Genomic DNA, 19,831 nt, shown 5'->3' on the forward strand with positions numbered 1-19,831 from the left:
AAGCAAAAGCAATCAGTCAACTGCATGCAGTTACTAGTTATTCCTGCTCCAGCACATTTTAAACAAGCACAGGAGCAGGAAAAGAAACTGGGCATTGATCTGATGCTTAACAACTAGAAAGTAACAAGGTTTTGCCACTTAAATTACTACTTTTCCAGAAAGGTATACCCCTTATGACCCTCTGAAACAAATTGTACATAGGTTTGGAACAATGCATGAGACAGCAAGCCTTGAGAAAAGCACAAGAAGGTGGGGTTATACTACAGGGTCTATGCTGTATTTTATAAAATTTTCCAATTATTTGGTCCATCATGTCTGACATCTGGTCTCTGAGCAACAAGATAGGTTTCACAATCCAGTAAGGACAGATACCCTTCACTACCTCCTGAGCACAAACTTCTTCAGAACATGTTCAGTGCTGACTATTAAATGCATTCAAGACTGAACTACATGAAGCAGTGTGTGCATTAAGAACAGCTGCTGTGGTCTGTTTCTTGTACCTCACAATAGCTATGGCAAAGTTAGACCAAAGAATCACACACTTTTTTAAAGGTAAAGAACTCTTTATTGACACTTGAATGATGGTATAGCAGGTGTCATACAATAGCCTTTCAGCATGTAGAACCAATGGAGTCTAAAAAAAAATCTGTACAGATTATCTGAACTACAGTGCATGGAGGAAGAGAGTGGGGTAGCATCCCTGCCCTCCCAAAATGGACTGTGGAAACCAGGAATTACAGGTTGTAGCAGACTGCTACATTTTCAGGACTGCCTGGTTAGGGTTAGTCATTCACAGCTGCTGCTTGCCTCCATAGTTACTGATTTTGGAAGTGTCAGTACTGCTTTTGTCCAAACGTAGAATCTGAGGCAGATTGTAGGTCAGCGATGTCAAAAACCAAATTGCTTCTCTGCCAAACTTATACTAAGGAAAGCCTGCCTGGTTAGGCCTAAAAGAGGATTCTGGGAAACTTGGAGAAACTCAGTGTAAAGCAGTTCCCAGAGTAGTTTAGACACACTGTGCAGAATAGCATAGAGCTGCTGTAGCATACTGGTTAAGTGGCTGGGCTGCAAATCAGCACTCTCCTGGTTCCACTCCCACTATGGCCATGAGCTCAGCAGGTGGCCTTGGGTAAGCCACTCCTCTCAGCCCAGCTCTCCAGCTATATTGTGGAAATAATAATAAAACTGAATTTGTTCACCACTCTGAGTGTGGCGCTAATTGGTCCAGAAAGGTGGTATATAAGCATGCTGCTGCTGCTGCTGCTGTTAATGCAGGTGCAAGTGAGATCACAGAAGTATCAAGGCTGACGCCTGGGAGGAGAGGTTCATCCCTTGCATTCCGTCTCGTTAAGCTATCAGGACCCAGGTTGGGGATAATTGTGCTGATGAGCGGACATGAGGCAGCTGCACAGAGCCATGCACATTATCTTAGCAAAGCCCTGATTGGTTCCTAGACTCTGCCCATGTTGCTGGTCAATACAGGATAAAAATGGAGTATTTAGTTTTGGTTCTTTCTATTTAGGATTAGCAGTTGGACTGGTTGCTGTCCCTTGGCCATCTCATTCTTGGATTAGCCTGGAGGGCTAGCCCTTTTGTATTCTATTCTGTTTGAAACTTTGCAGCTTGACTTATGCAAGTTAACATCTCATAGAATCATAGAGTTGGAAGGGGTCATATAGACCATCTAGTCCAACCCCCTGCCCAGTGCAGGATCAGCCTAAAGCATCTCTGACAAGTATTCATCCAGCCTCTTCTTGAAAACTGCCAGTGAGGGGGCAGCTCCCTAGGCAGCTGATTCCACTTTTGAACTACTCTGACCGTGAAAAAGTTTTTCCTAATATCCAGCCGGTACCTTTGAGCATGTAATTTAAGCCCATTGCTTCGGGTCCTACCCTCTGCTGCCAACTGGAACAGCTCCTTGCCCTCCTCCAAATGACAGCCGTTCAAATATTTAAAGAGAGAAATCATGTCCCCCCTCAACCTCCTCTTCTCCAAACTAAACATTCCCTAGGCCCTCAGCCTTTCCTTGTAGGGCTCAGTCTCCAGACCCCTGATCATTCTCGTCGCTCTCCTCTGCACCCTCTCGATTTTGTCCACATCCTTTTTGAAGTGAGGCCTCCAGAACTGCACACAATACTCCAGGTGTGGCCTGACCAAGGCAGTATAGAGAGGGGCTATGACCTCCTGCAATTTCGACGCTATGGCCCCTTTGATACAACCCAAGATTGAATTAAGCCTTTTTTGCCACCGCATCACACTGACTGCTCATATTTAGTTTACAGTCCACTCTTACCCCAAGATCCCTTTCACATATACTACTGCCCAGAAGTGTATCCCCCATCCAGTATTTGTGCTTCCCATTTTTGTGGCCCAGATGTAATACTGTGTACTTGTCTTTGTTGAATTGCATCCTATTCACAGCTGCCCACTTCTCCAGAGTATTCAGGTCTTGTTGAATTTTAATTCTATCTTCTTGGGTGTTTGCTACCCCTCCCAATTTGGTATCATCAGCAAATTTAATGAGCAGCCCTTCCACTCCTTCATCCAGATCATTGATAAAAACATTGAAAAGTACCGGGCCCAAAACCGAGCCCTGCGGTACCCCACTGGACACCTCCCTCCAATCTGATGAAACACCATTGACCACCACTCTTTGAGTGCGGTCCTCCAACCAGTTCCCTATCCACCGAACTGTCCTATAGTCCACTCCACAGTCTTCCAGTTTGCCCATCAGAATGTCATGGGGGACCTTATCAAAAGCTTTACTGAAATCCAGATAAATCACGTCAACAGAGTTCCCCCGATCCAGTAAGCTGGTCACTTGATCAAAGAAGGAAACCAGGTTGGTCTGGCAAGATCTGTTAGGAACAAAACCATGCTGACTTCCCCGGATCACTGAGCGGTCCTTCAGATGCTTACAGATTGATCCCTTTAAAATCAGTTCTAATATCTTCCCAGCAACAGAAGTCAGACTGACCGGCCTGTAGTTTCCCGGGTCATCCTTCTTCCCTTTCTTAAAGATTGGGATAACATTTGCTCTTCTCCAATCTTGTGGCACATCCCCAGTCCTCCAGGAGGCCTTGAAGATGATGGAGAGGGGTTCTGCAAGTTCTCTAGAAAGTTCTTTCAGCACTCTTGGGTGCACCCCATCCGGCCCAGGGGATTTGTATTCATCCAGTGCAGCCAGGTGCCTCTCCACAACCTCTCTGTCAATGTCAATTAGCCACTCATGTGTCCTGCCACATTTTCTACTATCTCTAGATGTGCCTGAGTTCTTCAGGGAGAAAACAGAGGCAAAAAAGTCATTAAGCCTGTCTGCTTTTTCTCTGTCCTGCATCAGAGTTTCTCCATCTACTCCCAACAGCGGTCCAATTGCCTCTTTTACCTTGCGTTTGCTTCTCACATATCTGTAGAAGTTTTTCTTATTGTAGCGAGCCCTCCTGGCCAGACCCAGCTCATACTGAGCTTTGACCTCTCTGATGGCTGATCTGCAGTACTTAGTAACCCTCATATACTACTCTTTAGAGGTCTGTCCTTCTCTCCATTTCCTGAACATTTCCTTTTTCTCCCTTAGCTTATTCTGGAGCTCTCTGTACATCCACATCGGTTTCTTGGAGCCCTTGCCATGTTTCCGTCTTGCTGGGATAGTGAGGGTTTGAGCTTGCAACAGCTCGTGTTTGAGAAGGGCCCACCCTTCACTCGCTCCTTTCCCTTCCAGCACACTCCCCCATGGAATGACTCTCATCAAGCCTCTGAGTTCATCGAAGTTGGCCCTACGAAAATCTAACCTACGAGTCTGGCTATGAACTTCCTTGGCCGCCCACAGCAACTGGAATTCAAGGAGGACATGGTCACTTCCCCCTAAAGTCCCCACCACCTTCATCTCATCTGGTTCAGTAGGTAGAGGATCCTACTAAGTAATTTAAGGTTTTTCGTTTAAGTAGTCTATTTTTTTATCCTGTCTTTGCACACTTTCTATACATACAATCTTTATGCACAAGTCTAAATAAATATACTATTATTTACTATCATGTGGTGTTCTTAGGTTTGAGCTTCAATCTTAATCCAGTACCTTGGCCTATTGGCCCAGATACCAGTTAACTGTTTTAGTGGAACTTAGGATGCAAGTGGTCTACCTTGCAGAGCTTCTTGATTAACACTTGGTATGGCTGGAGACTTTATTTCTTTGGTCTCTGAGTTTAGGATTAGTCAGAGGAAATTGGTGGCAGTGATCTACCCTGGGGCGCAGAGCCCTCCCCCCCCTAAAGTATATTTGTTCTTGAAAACCCACCCCTGGGAACCTGGAGGTGGTGACAATCGATAAAAACAATAAAATCCATACAGAGAAAACCTTAAAATCTACTTTCAGCTAGGGGCAGGATATGAGGCAACTGCCCCTGTAGCAGGCAAGATGCACCTAGTTTTTTATTCCAGGGCAGGGCAGAAGAGAGACCACAATCTTCTCAATGGACTGCTGGCCATTTTCTGGTGGGTTACCTGCTAAGCTTCTTGGGCCAAATGCGGACCATTGACTGATCCAGCAAGACATCTCGTAGGCAAGCATGCAATTCAGGGTCACTGAACATGGATGAATTTTCCTTCTGTGGACATTCTTAGACTTTGAAAATATAATAAACATCAAGAGAATCATGAGCAGTCTAGTAAAAACAGAAAGCTAGCCCATCCCTGCTTTATTTCATCCCAGCATTTCCATGATCATCACCCAAGTGCAAGGAGAAGTCTGTCATGTTTACTTAGGCTTCTAGCTCTGGCATTGCTTTTGATACGTATCATGGTTTATGGCTGGGTCTGTGTGGTTTCCCCCCCGCATTTTTACCCGTTTTACTGGTTTTATTCCAATTGTAGGTCATAGTATAGAAAGGCAGAATTAAACCCCAAAATTAAAAATAAATATCTGGGACAGTGAAAGATCATATGCCATTTTATTAATCACATTTCTATGTAGGAAAGCCATTCTTGGAGTCGCTGGCAGTCATGCACTGCAATTATGCAGCTTCTATCTGACCTACGGGCATACAGGACTGCAGCCCCTGCCCTGTAACATTTTCTTTGCCGTGACCCTCTCATTTCTTTCACAGGGTGGGTCCCTGCAGAACCAACTCTTACTTGAATCCCCACAATCTCCATTTCAAGCCCATTCTCTTCTGTGCACTTCAGAGCACCACAGCCTGATTTGGGATGACGTCTTTCTGCGATTCTTCTGCCCCTGTACCTTCCAGCAAAGATGGAACATGTGGAGTGGGACATGCAGCAGTCTGCAGCCTGAACTTCCCTGCTCCCATCTTTTCCATTATATCAGTGGTTTACTGCAAAATGCAAAGCACATTGATATTAAAAACCAAGAGATTTATAGGGAGAAAAGACATTTCAAAGCTGTGTTAGAAAGAGAAGGCAAGCAGATCAGTATCTGTTGAGAGACTGTTGGCAGTTTTCTCACTGGCCACTGAAACAGCTTTCTGAGCAGCTCATGAGTCAACAGGTGCCTGTAGCTAGTAGAAGAAGCAGCTGTTTAATCGCTACAGCTCAATATGACATTAGCTTCTGATCATAAGTAAGACTTGTGTGTACATTGTGATTTTGTAGGAGTGCAGTGAATGGAACTAGGCACAGAATCCAGCTTCCTGAGAATCTCAGCTTTCTTTGTGGAAAAAAGCAAAACACTAACCCTTATAGGGGCAAAACTATATTTCAAAGTGTGTAAGCAATATTTGCTGAAGAAGATTACCAGGTTTTTCTTCGTTGCTGAATTTGTAATGGTTTTAGGAGGCAGAATCTTATTGGACCTTGTACATACAAACAAAAGGCATTTTGCTTGTAAAAAATCATCCTAATTTCAAAAACTGAAGCAAATATTGAATATCTGACAAAATTCTCAATTTCAGCATTCAAATAATTCATATGAAAATTTTAATTAAGAATTCTAATTTGCATTTTAAATAAGAATTTATGTCTCAAAATGTGTGTGCTTGTGACTTGAAGGCTAGCTTTTGGCAAGTCTCAAACTTCAGGTGCTTTTATTACAATAAGTTAAATACTAAATATAGCTGCATAACAACTATCAAATACAATGAAGTATCAAACGTTGTAAAACTCGGGTATCAAATATTTGGTGAATACTAAAAAATATCCAGATAACCTTTTAAAAAAAATATTGGGAAGCAAATTAATCTCAGCGTTATTACCCTCAAGCATCGTTCTAAATAGGTGCTTGGGCACTCCAACTTTTCAGTGGGTACAGTTAATTCATCCAATGTGCTAAAATGTGGTGCATAAGCACTTACTTTTGAACGTTTGTCTCCTGGGAATGTGGATTTGGGTCACTGTAGGACGATCAAAGGCAGCAGCTCTCCACAACGAGCATTCAACTTCAGAAATGCAAGGTGATCTGACCTCGTGGGGCCAATGTTAACTATTGCAATCGGTAGTTTCCTGTCATGGGCCGCAAGGGCAAATTTGTAAGCTGAAAATACCTGCCAGGATACAAACTGAAAATCAATTTACAGCCCAAGGAGGTAAGTCTAATGGAAGACTACAGTAGTCTAGTAGTTAAGAGAATAAGAACTTCTGAGAGAGGGAGCAGGTGGCTTTCTCTCTCAGCTCCAGTACCTCATCTATAGCAATTACTTGCCTACCTTGCAGGGTTGTTGGGTGTTCTGAACATATAAAAACCCCCCACAACTTAAACAAACTTTAGCAAGGATCCAAAGAACTGCTTGATCAGTCCTCCAAGTCAGGATGAACTTGTGTTTCTCAAGCAGCACATTCTCTCCCTGCAGCATCTACGTTATGCTAGCAATCTACTACATCATACAATACTCTGAAACCGAGAAGATTGTGTTTTTGTTATCTGACACTGATAATCATGTGTCCTATACAGTCTCTCAGGGCCAAGCTACAAGTGACAAATGACACTTGAACAGCAAGTGGATTGAGTGGAGGGCAAGTGAACAGGCAGAAATACACTTGCCGTTCAAGTGTCATTCGTCACTTGTAGCTTGGCCCATAGTTTGCACTCGCAGCCAAAAAGATAAGATCTAAGGTGGTACTGAATGAGGCTGTTTCATGACTCCTGGGATAGTTTGGCATACTGTATTGTTTTAATTAATTTTAGTAACCGATACAAACTGTTATAATGGATTTAACTGTTTATTAGTCAATGTTTGGTGAATTGTGACGGCCTGTGGCTATAGACAATAAACTCTTTTGAACTCTGAACTACTACATCATACCTGCATTGAAGATCCTGCCACGAGGACAGAGTCCGATTCATGCAAATGCTGGTATACAAAGTCCACTTTCTCCCTGCTGACTGTATCCCCAAAGAAAGTCACATCCGGCTTGAGGTGGCCACCGCACTCATTGCAAGAGGGGACATGGAAACTCTGAACCTGCTCATCTGTCAAGAAGACATCCCCGTCAGGGGCTACTCCATGTGCTGTGGCGCTCCATGTGGGGTTCAAGGCTTCAAAGTGTTCCTGGAGCTCAACACGGGGCATCTGGTGTCCACAGCTGAGACATAACACCCTGCATGACAAAGACTCAGAAAAAAAGTGTAGATGCCCAGAGATGATCGAGGAAAGTCGGAACCTTTGGAGAAGAACCTCCCTAAAGCTTTTCGAGGAACAAATCCTACCCATTTCCCTCTGCCCCTAGCTCAGCTGTGCAGAAAAATGTATTAAAAAACACTATTAGGCTTATCGCAAGAACTTGGTAAATAGATCATATGAATTGTAATCAACTGATTCACTGAACCAGCATTAAGTCTGCATATGGATAAAGCAATTGTGTTCTGGGGGGGAAAAATACATGGTCTATTTTCAGATGATCCATGTATGTGCTACAGGCGGCACCGTTTTAGGAGAAGCTATCCCTTCTGTGTGTGAAAGAAAAGGAGAAATGCTCCTTCTAAGACCTGATTCAGACACGGAGAAAACAGAGTTCTGATTTGGCAGAATCGGCCGTATCACTTTTGACTCCTTGTAGAAGATTGCAATTTGGAATTCTCCCTGTATGTTAACCCCCGTCCCCTGACAATTATGAAAAAAACAGCGAGCACAGTAAGCATTAGGACAGGTAGAAGCTTTTTCCCTGGTATGCTAGCTCTCTGTTTGTATGGAATTTTTAATTTTAATTCAGAAGAACAATAGAAGCAGGAACCACAGTTTCAATTACTGAGGGGCATTCTGCCACCTTGGCATTCTGCCACTTTGTGTGAGCCAGACTCCATGTGTGAGCCAGACTTAAGACAATGCCTAGCAGCTGTGGTCTTTGTAAGTATGTGTATCAGAACAGCTTGACTGTAGCTAATTTTTAATCAGTCAAATGGTATTAAACCCATTTGTGTAATCAATTAACTGACTAACAATACAGCATAAATTCACCCCTCCATTATCTTTGCATCTCTGCAAAAAGACCTGTAGAATATCGGGCCCCTCAAGACACCCCAGTACAGGAATCTGGTATTTTTGCCGTTAGCAGTTATTTTATCAAACAACATTTTCTCAGCTGTAAATCTATCTGCAGAATTGATCCCAGCTTTGCCTGCTAGTACAGTTCCTAATAAAAACAGGCAAGTGTATGATCTAGAAGTTAACCGGACTTCATCTGACAGATTGGCACAACTATTGGCACAAGAGGGAATTTTATCACCACCAAAAGTTGTGGCTACTGAATGTCCCCCAGGAACCTTGACCTTTATCCAAAACTTTTTTGAAACCCAGGGACAGCATATGCAAGAATCTCATCGTTTAAAGCTAATTTCTGGATACAGTCAAGATTGAATCGTTTAAAAATGGGGATATTTGCTGTGGTTAATTACTGAATCTGATTAGCACTATAACAAAACTCTCATCACTAAACACAGCTCAACCTGCTACACACACCGCACGTCTGCTCCGTATCTAGCTGATGGGATCATTTAATTTTGTATAACAATCGTTACTCAGGGTGTAGAGTAAGAGCTGTCTAGATCACAGGTCTAAAATGCAAGGGGCAGCGTGGACTCCAGTCCCCACAGTTTGTTCATTTTTATTTTTTATTTATCCTGTCCTTCCTACAAGGCACATCAACCCTGTTGGGTTGCGTAGGCTGAGATGGCAAGTGAGCTTCATGGCACAGATTTGAACTCTGGGGTCCCTGGTCACAGTCTGATACTCTAACCACTATGCCACACACTTGCAAAAACATACCCCTTGGAGCAAGTATCTGTGAATACCACAAACCTGTGCGTACTGCCATGTAGTTCTGTCAGCCGCTGGCTTCCAGCCTTCACATGAAGAGCATCCACGTTCTGAGTCACCAGCCAGTGCAGCTTCCCCAGAGTCTCCCATTTTCTCAGGGCTAGGTGTGCCACGTTTGGCTGATAAGAAGAAAATTGTGGCCAGCCCACAAAGTTTCTGGCCCAGTACCGCTGGCGGGCACGGAAGCTTCGGAGAAACTCAGCATGCTGGATGGGCCGCCTGTCTGTGCGGGCGTAAAGGCCCACACCTTCAGAGCGGTAGTCCGGGATACCAGATTCGGTAGAAATTCCCGCCCCAGTGATCACAAACAACCTCTGGGAGGAACAAATGAAGTCTTGCAGCTTCTTAACTTCCAGAGGATCCAGGGGAGGACTGGCTGGAACGAAGGCGAGAGTTTGGGGAGGCTTGCCAGTCGAGCAGGAACAGCGGGGATGAAGGCCAGGGAGGACTCTGCATCCTTTGATAGCCTTCAGGGTGCTGGTCATACCCATGCTCATCATCTAGGTTATGACCAAAGATGATGGGTAACATCTGATGCTCAAAGCAGGACAGGGCATGAGAATTCAAACCTTTGGCATGGAGATCTACCGTTGGAGAACACTTCTGTGGATACAGTGGGGGAAAGAGGGAAGGGGCAGGCCACCAGCATAATATTTACCAGCAGTTCAAAATGACCACTTATAAGCAATATATCTCAACAATGACCTCTCTTTTGTTCTGTAATTACATGTAGTTTAGTAAATAATTTGGATCAATACAATGTTAAAATCTGGGGAAATTCCAAATTTCAGATCCAAAGAAAAACTGGAGCCATGCTTAATTAAAGAGTAAGGTATTGGGGCAAAAGCTTGTGGAGAAGTCTGACTGTTTAACCCTAAAAGCCTCATTCTAAATTTGTAGTTATTCAATGGTGAGGGAAGCACAGTATGTACATGTTCAGAGTTACGTCTGTAATAGTCATCTCTTGCTTTATAATACAATTATAGTCAGAGGTGGTGAGTGGTGGCAGAAAGTGCCATCCAGTCATAGCTGACTTATGGTGACCCCTGCTGGGGTTTTCAAGGCAAGAGACTAACAGAGGTGGTCTCTGCAACCCTGGTCTTCTTCAGAGGTCTCCTATCCAATTACCAACCAAGGCTAACTCTGTTTAGCTTCTGGGATCTGGTAAGATTAGTTTGGCCAGAGATATCCAGGTTAGGGCATAATCACAAGTAAGCTGCCATAGAGTGCGAAGGGCTAGAAAACCAGGAGATTCCTATTTGCTCTTAGGGGTATAAGCGCCCCACCAGCGCAGACAAAATTCTCTCTGAATGATTATGGGAAATGATCCTGCGACTTCTGCTCAGACATTAGCCCGGAGCTTCCCCTGAAGAGGAAAACTAATAGTCTCGTTATCCAACAAGAACGCACACGCACAGAGCAATCCGAAGCAGAGTTACTCCAGTCTAAATCAATGTAACTCTGTTTAGGATTGCACTGCTGGAGACTCTTGAGTGTTTGAGTTCCTATGCAGAGGAAATGTCTTTCTACTCCCACGCCGGATAGAAGGTCGCCTCACACTCACCTCTATTTACACCCTTAAGCGCGCGGCTGACCTCCGCTGTAAGCAGCAGCAACAAGAGAGCTGGGAAATGCAGTTCCCCTCGCGGGGAGGGGAAAGGGCTCTTGCAGGGAAAACTACAACCCCCACAATCCATTGGCAGAAAAGCGGCAGGCTTCCTGCGCTGGGTTCTATTGAAAGGTTCGAGGAGAAAGACTTTGCAGCCCCAGAGAAGGAGCGTTGCGATGTTAGGGAGGCCACCGTGTCCTGTGGAACTTTCGGAGTTCGGGAACGGCCGCCGCAAGGGACGGGTCATTTGTTGGGGCGGGCGCACACCTTTGATTGCCGACTATTCTTTACTAAGGGGAAACCGGACCGGTTTTCTTCTGAGCGACTGTGCTTAAGACATGCTGCATGTTGCCTAGCTTTGAACTGCCCTCTGCACCTCTGATGTTACTGGCAGATGTTGGCAAACCTCCTGTGTTTACCTCTGTGTCATGGGGGAAGGAGTCACTTGCTACCTTTTGCGGAGTGACTGATCAAAACACCACAGCAGGTTAAACATTGCTTTGATCAGTTGGCTTCCCTATTACAACAACTTCTCTCCCCATCCTAGGAGGCTCATAGGAACGCGCGCGCGCTCTCTCTCTCTCTAAAAAAACCCTACATATGAGGAGGGACTTAAAAAGAAACAACCGATGGCATCCAGTTGCAGGACCTCTGTGACCATTTCCCTCATCATGTATGGTTGGGTCATTCCATGGATCGAAGCTACCCACAGGCTAGAGATTAGGATGGGCTTATCCCTACAACCCACCCCACTCAGTTTGGGGTCACCCATCCACAATGACTGCACATCCTTCCTGGGCCACTCTTCGGCTTTGCATTGGGGGCCATAGTTACCTTTGAGTAAATAATGTTCTAAACCAGCCCTAGGTTCCAGGAGATCCAGGGCCTGTTACGCACAGAAGAATGTAGGACGTGAGAGCTTTTTCAGACCTACTCTGGTAAGTGAATGTGGAAAAAGAGTTTGTATTATGCAGAGATCTTAATGTGATTTGAGCATTGCTTGTGTGATACTGTGGCTTCTTACAACAGGCAAGGCCATATAACTGGGTCAAAGAGGGTAGTTGCTTCTGAAGAAAAAAAATCAGAAGGGGGCGTGAGTTGGTAATAGAGTGCGTGCTTGAGATATGTATGGGATGATTTCAGTTTCCAGCACCTCCGTGTCTGTTGTGCAGAAGTCCTGGGTTTGATCCCTGGCATCTGCCCTTAAAAGGGTTTAACAGGACTTCACCTGAGACCTTGGAGAGCTGCTGCTAATCAAAGAAGGAAATCCTACACTGAAAGGGCTGCATGCTGGTCCTTATTGATGTAAAATTGCTCCCCAGCTCTCCTGCAGCAGTGAAGTGGTTAAGCAAGAGAAAGTTCACTGGTCCTGCATTATCTGCTGACAGTGGAGCAAAGGCCCTGTGCCTTGTAAGCCACCAGGGGGGTTTAGGTTGTCTAGCTTTCTTCCTGCAGGTGCCTTGAAGTTTCTTGGAAAACCGAGGCAGAGCATGAAGTTTGGGGGTGGCAGATGAGCAGCCAGCGGCTCTGTCAAGGAGAGCAGCTGGTGCTGGAAGGAAGCACTGGAGAATTGTTGCCAAGTTGGCACCCTGGACCATTTTATCAATACTGCATGCAATTGACTGGCTGGACTGCCTTGCTGCAAGAACCCAGAAGAGTTTGTGCTAAATCGACTCTAAAGAAAATGCTTGCTTGTGCACACTAGTCCTGGAAGGGCTGCTGTTTGCCTGAAAAGCTCCCTGATGTCCTGCCTGCGGAAGCCTCATTTATCTCTCAGCTCAGGTAAGAAATGCTTCTAGCTGCCGTATGAACTAGCAGATTGCCGAGGAAGCAAGTTGTTTTCCCCTTGCTGCTCAGAGGCAACATCTGTGGAGAGAGAGCTTTTCTTTTTGGCAGTTCCAGCTATTTCTACCTAACAAGCAATAGGTATTTGATGAAACCGCAATAGCATCCTTGTTTTCGAATGATTAAAAAAACAACAACCCAACCCTTATTTCAGTGTGGGTTTTTTTGAGAGACTGCAGCTCCTGGAAGCTGCAGCATGTTTTTCACTCCCTCTGGGCGAAAAATCTCAGGCTGTTCTGCTCTGTTGTTGCAAATAGGGACTGCAGTAGAGAAAGGCCAGCATTTTAATTGTGCCCGGACTCCTTTACTCTTTCTCGGCAGGATAATGAAGCCATCCGTCTCCTGCTATTTAGTATTCATGTTTCAATCATTTCATCTGATGGATTTTGATGGGTTTTTGTCATTCTGAAAGGAGTGTGGCAGAAGTAGCTGAAGCCAGTTGAAAGTCAGTCAAGGAAAAAGTGATTTATTTATTTATATGAAAAAGGCTATCCCTATCAGGGAACTAAGAGATCAAATTGTGGCCCCTGGAATTTCTGCCTATAGGTTTAAACGTATGCATCAGCTCAAACATGGCCTCATTTTTGAAAATTACTGCACCTGGGAATCTAACTGGTTTTGGATAGGGCTGACAGATCATTTTCCTACTCATTTCCCCTTACTTTTCCCTCAGGTATATTTGCAACATTGCAGCATAAATGTGAAGTCTTCGTGAGCAAAAGAATTGCTGGTTAAACAGGGAAGGAGCGGTCCTTTTTTTGAATCTCAGGGCAATCTGTTCTAATTAATCAACCCTACTATTCCATCTACACATGGGGCCTGGAAGGTAATTTATAATCTATAATAAATTAACAACCTTCCTTAAAAACCCTCCATGAATTCTAAATATCAGCTAATTTTCCAACCAAAACCAACATACAGCACATTAGTGAGACCCGAAATCAGCAGAAAGTATCTAGAAGCACAGGAGAGAAACAGAAGAAGTCATTTACCACCCAGGTCAAAGGCGTGCTGAAATAAGTGTCTTGAAATGAGCGAATAGGGAGGGAGCCACTTCACAGGGCTGAGAACTCCAAAAGTTGGGAATCACCACCAGAAAAGTCTTATGTGACATGCCAGCCCGCCACATCTCCGAGGGCTGTGAAACACAGAATATGTTTTCATTTACCATATCCATTTAGGATATGGATTGAGAAAACTATGAGGCATGAGTTCAAATCCAAACCATCACTATGAAAACTTACTGGGCAGCAAGTTTCTTGGCTTGTGTTCCAGATATCAGAAAAGATACTTCTGTATTGTAATGTCCTGCTGGATGTTTGTGTGTGTGTGTGGCCACTGACAGTGCTTGTGTCTGCAGCTTGGCTGCTACAGAGGAGTTCAGGAGTGGTTTTCCAACTTTCTCATTTCCATGTAGGCTTGTCTGTCAAAGGAACCACGAGTGCTGCAGAGATTTCAGGGGAGCATTCCAGATCACGTTCATTTGCTGCACTGGTTACTGGGCTGCTGGGACTCGTTCGTACAAATGGAGAGTAGTCATGATTTGCAGGGACAGGTTACTAGCGACACGCTGGTTCTCTTTCAGGGTAGCTTGTCTGCTGTTACTAATCATCTCATTGATGAATCCCTGATAAGTTTCACAGTTATGCCAGATTTTCCCAAAACAAATGGGCCCACAACTCATTTCTCCCCCTCTTCCCTCCTGGTGTTGTGTTTAATGTCTGCACCTGGAGATTCACCTTTTCAGGGGAAGTATTGTAGTCAAAAGGCTTAGCCATCCTGTGGAGCATTGGAACCCTGCCTGTAGTTCATGCCTTGTCAGTTGTATCTCAGCTGGAGTGGATGTGGAGATACCATGTCTTTTGTATCTGGGGTTCTGCGATGGGCATAATATACTGTACCCATGACTGTTATCAGACTTGGCTGTTTGTCTTCAGAGTTCCCATCATCAAAGTGGAGTGTCTTTTATGTTTGTACAGCATGCAGCAGCCAGACTGATGTAGCTCTTTCTACATGCTACATGTGGAGGGAGTCCCACAAGGATCTTCATGGGGACATGGTATTTAATCAGCTGGCCAAGGTCCCAAGCCGCTAGACCCTAACGAGGATTTCACCCGTTCAGCTTTATTTCACCACCACCTCAACAGAATAGGATTCCTTTTATCACTGTCACACCACCATGATATGAATTAAAAGTGTACCTGTCTAGTTTTCTAGACTCTCTATTTGTGTCTTCAAAGATTCAAATTAAGAATCCCAGGCACTTCCTGACCACCTATGCCAGATTATTCTGGACAAAGGCGAAACTTTGGGAATCACATGAGAGAAATTTAGGCCTAGCAAGAGATTTCTCCACATGCCCCTCACTCGCCATCTCCGGTCTCCCTGCGATGGGCATCATCCAGTGCATCGGTGAGCTTCGTCTCCTCCTGGCTCTGCCTTTTGGCCTGGGAGGGGCTAAGCCCTGGGCCTGTGGTGGGGTATCCCCTCCCCTGCGGCCTTCTCATTCGTGGCAGCCGATGCCTCTGGAGTGGCGTCCACACTGAGTAGTTCACTTGCACGAGAGAAGTGAGGGCACTAGTGGCCTGCGAGGGAGTGCCCATCCCCAGGTTCCCTATCCACCCTGGCCCATGCTGCTCCCCTCTGGTCATGAGCTCACTGGATAGTATCTTGATGCTGAGACTGCCCATCACAACAGGAAGGATAACTGCACACTTACTATTCTTAAGATATGAAAGGTTACTTTCCACCTCCTGACAAATCTTGAAGGTAGTTTTAGGTTCACCTCTGAACATTAAGCATAGTGCAACTTCCTGGGTGAATTCTGAGTGAATTATAACGTTTACCCAGATCCTCGTTATCCTCTGCACGATTGGTGTCTTTGTAGGAATTTATAGCCTATGTTGATAACCTGAGGTTGACTGCAGTTGGTAGCTGAGTGAGTAGAGTAGAGGGAGAACAGCAGTTATTTTAGTATGACTTTGCCCTGAGGAACATAGGGTCAGGGCTAAACTGGCCACTCTCCTGTGCTTCCCTGGCATGCCCCAAATGCCTTCCATTTCTGTTTCCTCAACATTGGAAGATTTATGCTGACTTAAAAGTTATGGCATTGTAAATTAAAATTGCAACATTGTTAGTTCACCATGCTGTTGTAACTTTGATTTATGAGCATGTAAGGGATTTAGTTGGTATCCTGTCCTTGCTTGGTTGGCATAACTCAGGGATGGAATTTCTATTGCTCAAAAATTAAAAGAAAAAATTTACTCTGCAATGGAAAGAGTGCAATGCTGGGCCTTACTAGGCTATCCATGGGCCTATACGGGCCATGGGAAGGCCTATATAATTTTATGGAAAAGCCTATATAAAATGAGCATCACGAATAAGAGAATGTATGCAAGAAAGAGCTTCCAAGTCGGTTGTGCCTTCTAGATATTCCGGTCATGGCTTGCATATGATTGCTGCTCCTGAATTTTGGTGTTATTTAAATGGGACCAATACTCTATGAAAGCTTATGCTAATATTAAAACATGTTAGTCTTCAGGGTCTTACAGGAATGTTGTTGATTTGTGCTGCAACAGACTTAGACTGCATTTCTAGGCATGCTTATTAGGGAGTAAGTTCCAGTGAACTCATTGGGATTTATTTCTGTGAGCCAAGCTCCAAGTGACGCCTGACACAGGTTGGACACTTGTCAGCTTCCCTCAAGTTTTGATGGGAAATGTAGGCATCCTGGTCTTGCAGCTGTAATGGAGAGCCAAGCTGTAAAACCAGGACACCTACATTTCCCATCAAAACTTGAGGTAAGCTGACAAGTGTCCAACCTGTGTCAGGCATCACTTGTAGCTTGGCTCTGCGTGCTTCAGATTGCCATTCAAGAATGACATTCTATCCTTCTGAAGGATGTTTGTGGAAAATGCCATGAGAATTCTACTATGACTCTTTTTGGTGCACAAAAATGCAATATTCAAAATGCTTTTAAAAAGCTCTTCATTGTAATTGGTCGTATTGGGGTGGTGCATTACCAGAAGATTTACAAACATTAAAAGAGCACTGCTAGTCCGAAAAAAGGCTCCTCCAGTCCAACATTCTTTTTCCAGCCATACAAAATCAGATGCTTTTGAAATGCACAAGCGTTCCCTGCTGAATACTGGCATCTGGTATTCAGAGGTAGACTCCCTTTGACCACGGAAGCTCCATTTATCTATCTTTGCCAAGAATTGTTAATAGAGCAGTCCTTTTCCTCCATGGATTTTTTCCTTCTAAAGTCTTTGGCCACATCCCCTCATCTTGTGGCAGTGAATTCCACAGTAATAATTACACCTTGGGTTGAGAAGTACTTTCTTTCGTCTGGTCTGTCCGTCATTTTTTTTTTTTATCATCAAGTTGCAGCCAATTTATGGTGATCCAGTAGATTTTTCAAGGCAAGAGACGTTCAGCGGTGGCTTGTCATTGCCTGTCTGTGTGTAGCAACTCTAGATTTCCTTGGTGGTCTCCCATCTTTGCACTAACCAGCTTAGAAGATCTGATGAAATCAAGCTAGCCTAGACTTAGGTGGTTCTAAATTCGTATCTTGTTGGGAAAGGAGAAACAATTTCCATCTGTGAACTCTCCCCCCTATCCCATTATACTTTTTAGGAACCTCTGTCACGTCCCAACCATCCTTATTCATCTTCTCCGTTTCCTCTCAACATCCAATGTGTTTCTGTGATTCAGCCTTTTCTCTTTGGCACTAGGCAGTGACCAGGAAGCTTATCAGTGTTTTATTGATGCACTTTTGAGATCTTTATTATATCTCTTGTTTAATAATTAATTCTAAAAGACTGGCAGTCTAATGTGCAAAAGAAGATTACCCACATGTCCTGACTCCTGACATCCCTTGCTGAGCGAGTCTAATCTAGAGACTGTAATTTGCTGACACAGCAAGCAGTAGTTTGTCTACAGGGCAGCATATAACCTTTAGTGGCCTCATGGAAAAAACCTTTCTTCCAGAGCGGACCCAACATACTTTGGGGCCTGATGTGGGAAATCCAAGTAGCAGCCCCCCCCCCCACACACACTGATGGACACAGAGAAGTAACCACGTTTTGCACAAGTCCCACTGAAATGAATGGGGTCTGCACAAGAGCTGCAGTTCCTATTCATTGTGGGACTTGCATGGGAGAACTTGCATGCCTTGATATCAGAGCTGTCCCATCTTCTTCCATTCCCATTCAGGATCTGCTATCTTCTGGCTTTAAGGAAGGGCTATTTCAGCATCTTTCCTTCACTCTACCACATGAAGTTTTTCTTCATTGCTGAATCTTTGTTCCAAGCAGGAAAGGCTCCCCACCACTGTTTTCAGTCTGCTTTGCTGCTTCATTCTTGCAGTGATTACAAAAGGTGTCCAGGAGAACTGCACCTACCTTGCCACAGGACATCTCCCATGCTCCCTGTTGGCATTACAGCACTTGGCCTGGAACACAGAATTCTTCATTAAGAATTGCTCTGCAGAATCCAGAATCCATTGAGTCTGCCCTCTTGTTTCCAGCTGTGACCAGCCAGATGCTTCTGGGAGGCTTCCAAACAAGGCAATAAGGGAACAGCCCTCAGCATCTGGTCTTTGGAGGTGCACTGCTTCTGAGCGTTTATCCTGGCAAATAGATCCAGAGGAGTTAGCCATGTTAGTCTGTAGTAGCAAAATCAAAAAGAGTCCAGTAGCACCTTTAAGACTAACCAATTTTATTGTAGCATAAGCTTTCGAGAATCACAGTTCTCTTCGTCAGATGCATGGAGGGCAAAAAGAAACTGGTCAGATATAGAGGAGGAGAGGGGAGGGCGGAGTAGATACAAACAGCTCCTTCTGATATGGAGATATCCTGGCAAATAGGTGTTGATAGACTTATTTTCTATTAACCTAACTAATGCTTTTTAAAAAGCCATCTAGGCCTTAATAACATCTTGGAGCAGACGAATTATGTATTGTGTAAAAGGAGTGTTTGCTTTTGTCAATCTCAAACCTAATGCCAGCCATATTCATTGGGAGACCCCCCACCCCCCACCCAAGAAGCAGTGTTGCTATGAGAGAATTTGATTAGGCTGTCTTCATTTTCTCCTGTGGATCAAGGTGTGCAGGGAATGGACCAACAGCAATTTAGTAGTGCCCCTGCAGGTTTGTGAGGAAGCCCTTTCCCCACCAAACCACAATGGGCCAGGTCTGGAGAGCTGGGTTTGATTCCCCACTCCTCCACTTGAAGCCAGCTGGGTGACCTTGGGCTAGTCACAGTTCTCTGGAGCTCTCTCAGCCCCACCCACCTCACAGGGTGTTTTGTTGTGGGGATAATAATGACATACTTTGTAAACTGCTCTGAGTGAGCATTAAGTTGTCCTGCAGGGCGGTATATAAATCGAATGGTGGTAGTAGTAGTAGTAGTAGTAGTAGTAGTAGTAGTAGTAGTAGTAAGAGGGGGCCGTTTCCACACTACTCACCTTCAATCGGAACACCGCAGAACGTTGCGAACAAAACGCAGAAGATAGCATTTTCTCGCGCGAGTTTTGCGCAATGTTGCACAAAACTTGCGTGAGAAAACACTATCCTCCATTTTTTTTCGCAACGTTCCTCAGCATTCCGATTGAAGGTGAGTAGTGTGGAAACGGCCTTGGACTCTGGGCAAAACCTAACATTTTCTATCTTAAGAGTTTGCATTTAACTTCGTTTCCCATCTCTTGACATTCAAAGCTCCCCCAAATTCTGGAAAAAAACAATTTGTTGTCTGTCTTGTTAGCAATGACATGGATGAGCCCTCAAATATTCTGGGGGCGGGGGGGGGGGCGGGGAGAGGTTTGAAATCTAGTCTTTAAACCCACACACTAAAGCAGTCTCCACCACAGAGTCTGTCCTCACAGCTAGGTCAAAGATTCTTTGGAAAATCTACCCAGACCACATATTTTCTGTAGACGTTTTTATGACCCTCCATGCGCTCCTTGTAAAGATAAAGATGCATTAAAGTCCTCAGACTACACTTCTCCCTTTGCAGATTAACTGGTTATAGAGGACTTACCCAATAGATTTAAAAATGGAAGTTGGATCTCCAGAATAATCTGATGGATGAGATCTTAAAACCCCTGGAATTGTTTTCTG

The 19,831-nt window shown here is 44.5% G+C and overlaps 2 protein-coding genes across 2 annotated transcripts in view; one reads left to right on the plus strand and one right to left on the minus strand.

The window, feature by feature from the left end:
• Window positions 1-4,926: 4,926 nt before the first annotated feature.
• SIRT4 (sirtuin 4) lies at window positions 4,927-10,878 on the minus strand. The gene is made up of 5 exons (XM_054996988.1): window positions 10,825-10,878; window positions 9,243-9,863; window positions 7,251-7,545; window positions 6,303-6,491; window positions 4,927-5,327 (listed from the first exon to the last, which is right to left on the minus strand). The coding sequence occupies exons 2-4, from the start codon at window positions 9,758-9,760 to the stop codon at window positions 6,339-6,341; spliced, it is 966 nt and encodes a 321-aa protein (XP_054852963.1). The 5' UTR covers window positions 9,761-9,863; window positions 10,825-10,878; the 3' UTR covers window positions 4,927-5,327; window positions 6,303-6,338.
• Window positions 10,879-12,551: 1,673 nt separating this feature from the next.
• AIFM3 (apoptosis inducing factor mitochondria associated 3) overlaps window positions 12,552-19,831 on the plus strand; it is a 58,568-nt gene continuing 51,288 nt past the window's right edge. The window contains exons 1-2 of the mRNA XM_054995787.1: window positions 12,552-12,651; window positions 13,388-13,540. The gene's annotated coding sequence lies outside the window, so the exon portion shown is untranslated. The remainder of the gene's footprint in view (window positions 12,652-13,387; window positions 13,541-19,831) is intronic.

Source organism: Eublepharis macularius, chromosome 13 (assembly GCF_028583425.1).
Source record: "Eublepharis macularius isolate TG4126 chromosome 13, MPM_Emac_v1.0, whole genome shotgun sequence".
Classification (NCBI taxonomy): Eukaryota; Metazoa; Chordata; class Lepidosauria; order Squamata; family Eublepharidae; genus Eublepharis; species Eublepharis macularius.

Coding starts and splice junctions, on each gene's coding strand:
- SIRT4 (XM_054996988.1), bottom strand. CDS start 9,760: ATGATGAGCATGGGTATGACCAGCACCCTGAAGGCTATCAAAGGATGC. Junction 7,546..9,242: donor CTACATGGCAGTACGCACAG/GTTTGTGGTATT, acceptor TTTGTCATGCAG/GGTGTTATGTCTCAGCTGTG. Junction 6,492..7,250: donor TGGCAGGATCTTCAATGCAG/GTATGATGTAGT, acceptor GTATCCTGGCAG/GTATTTTCAGCTTACAAATT.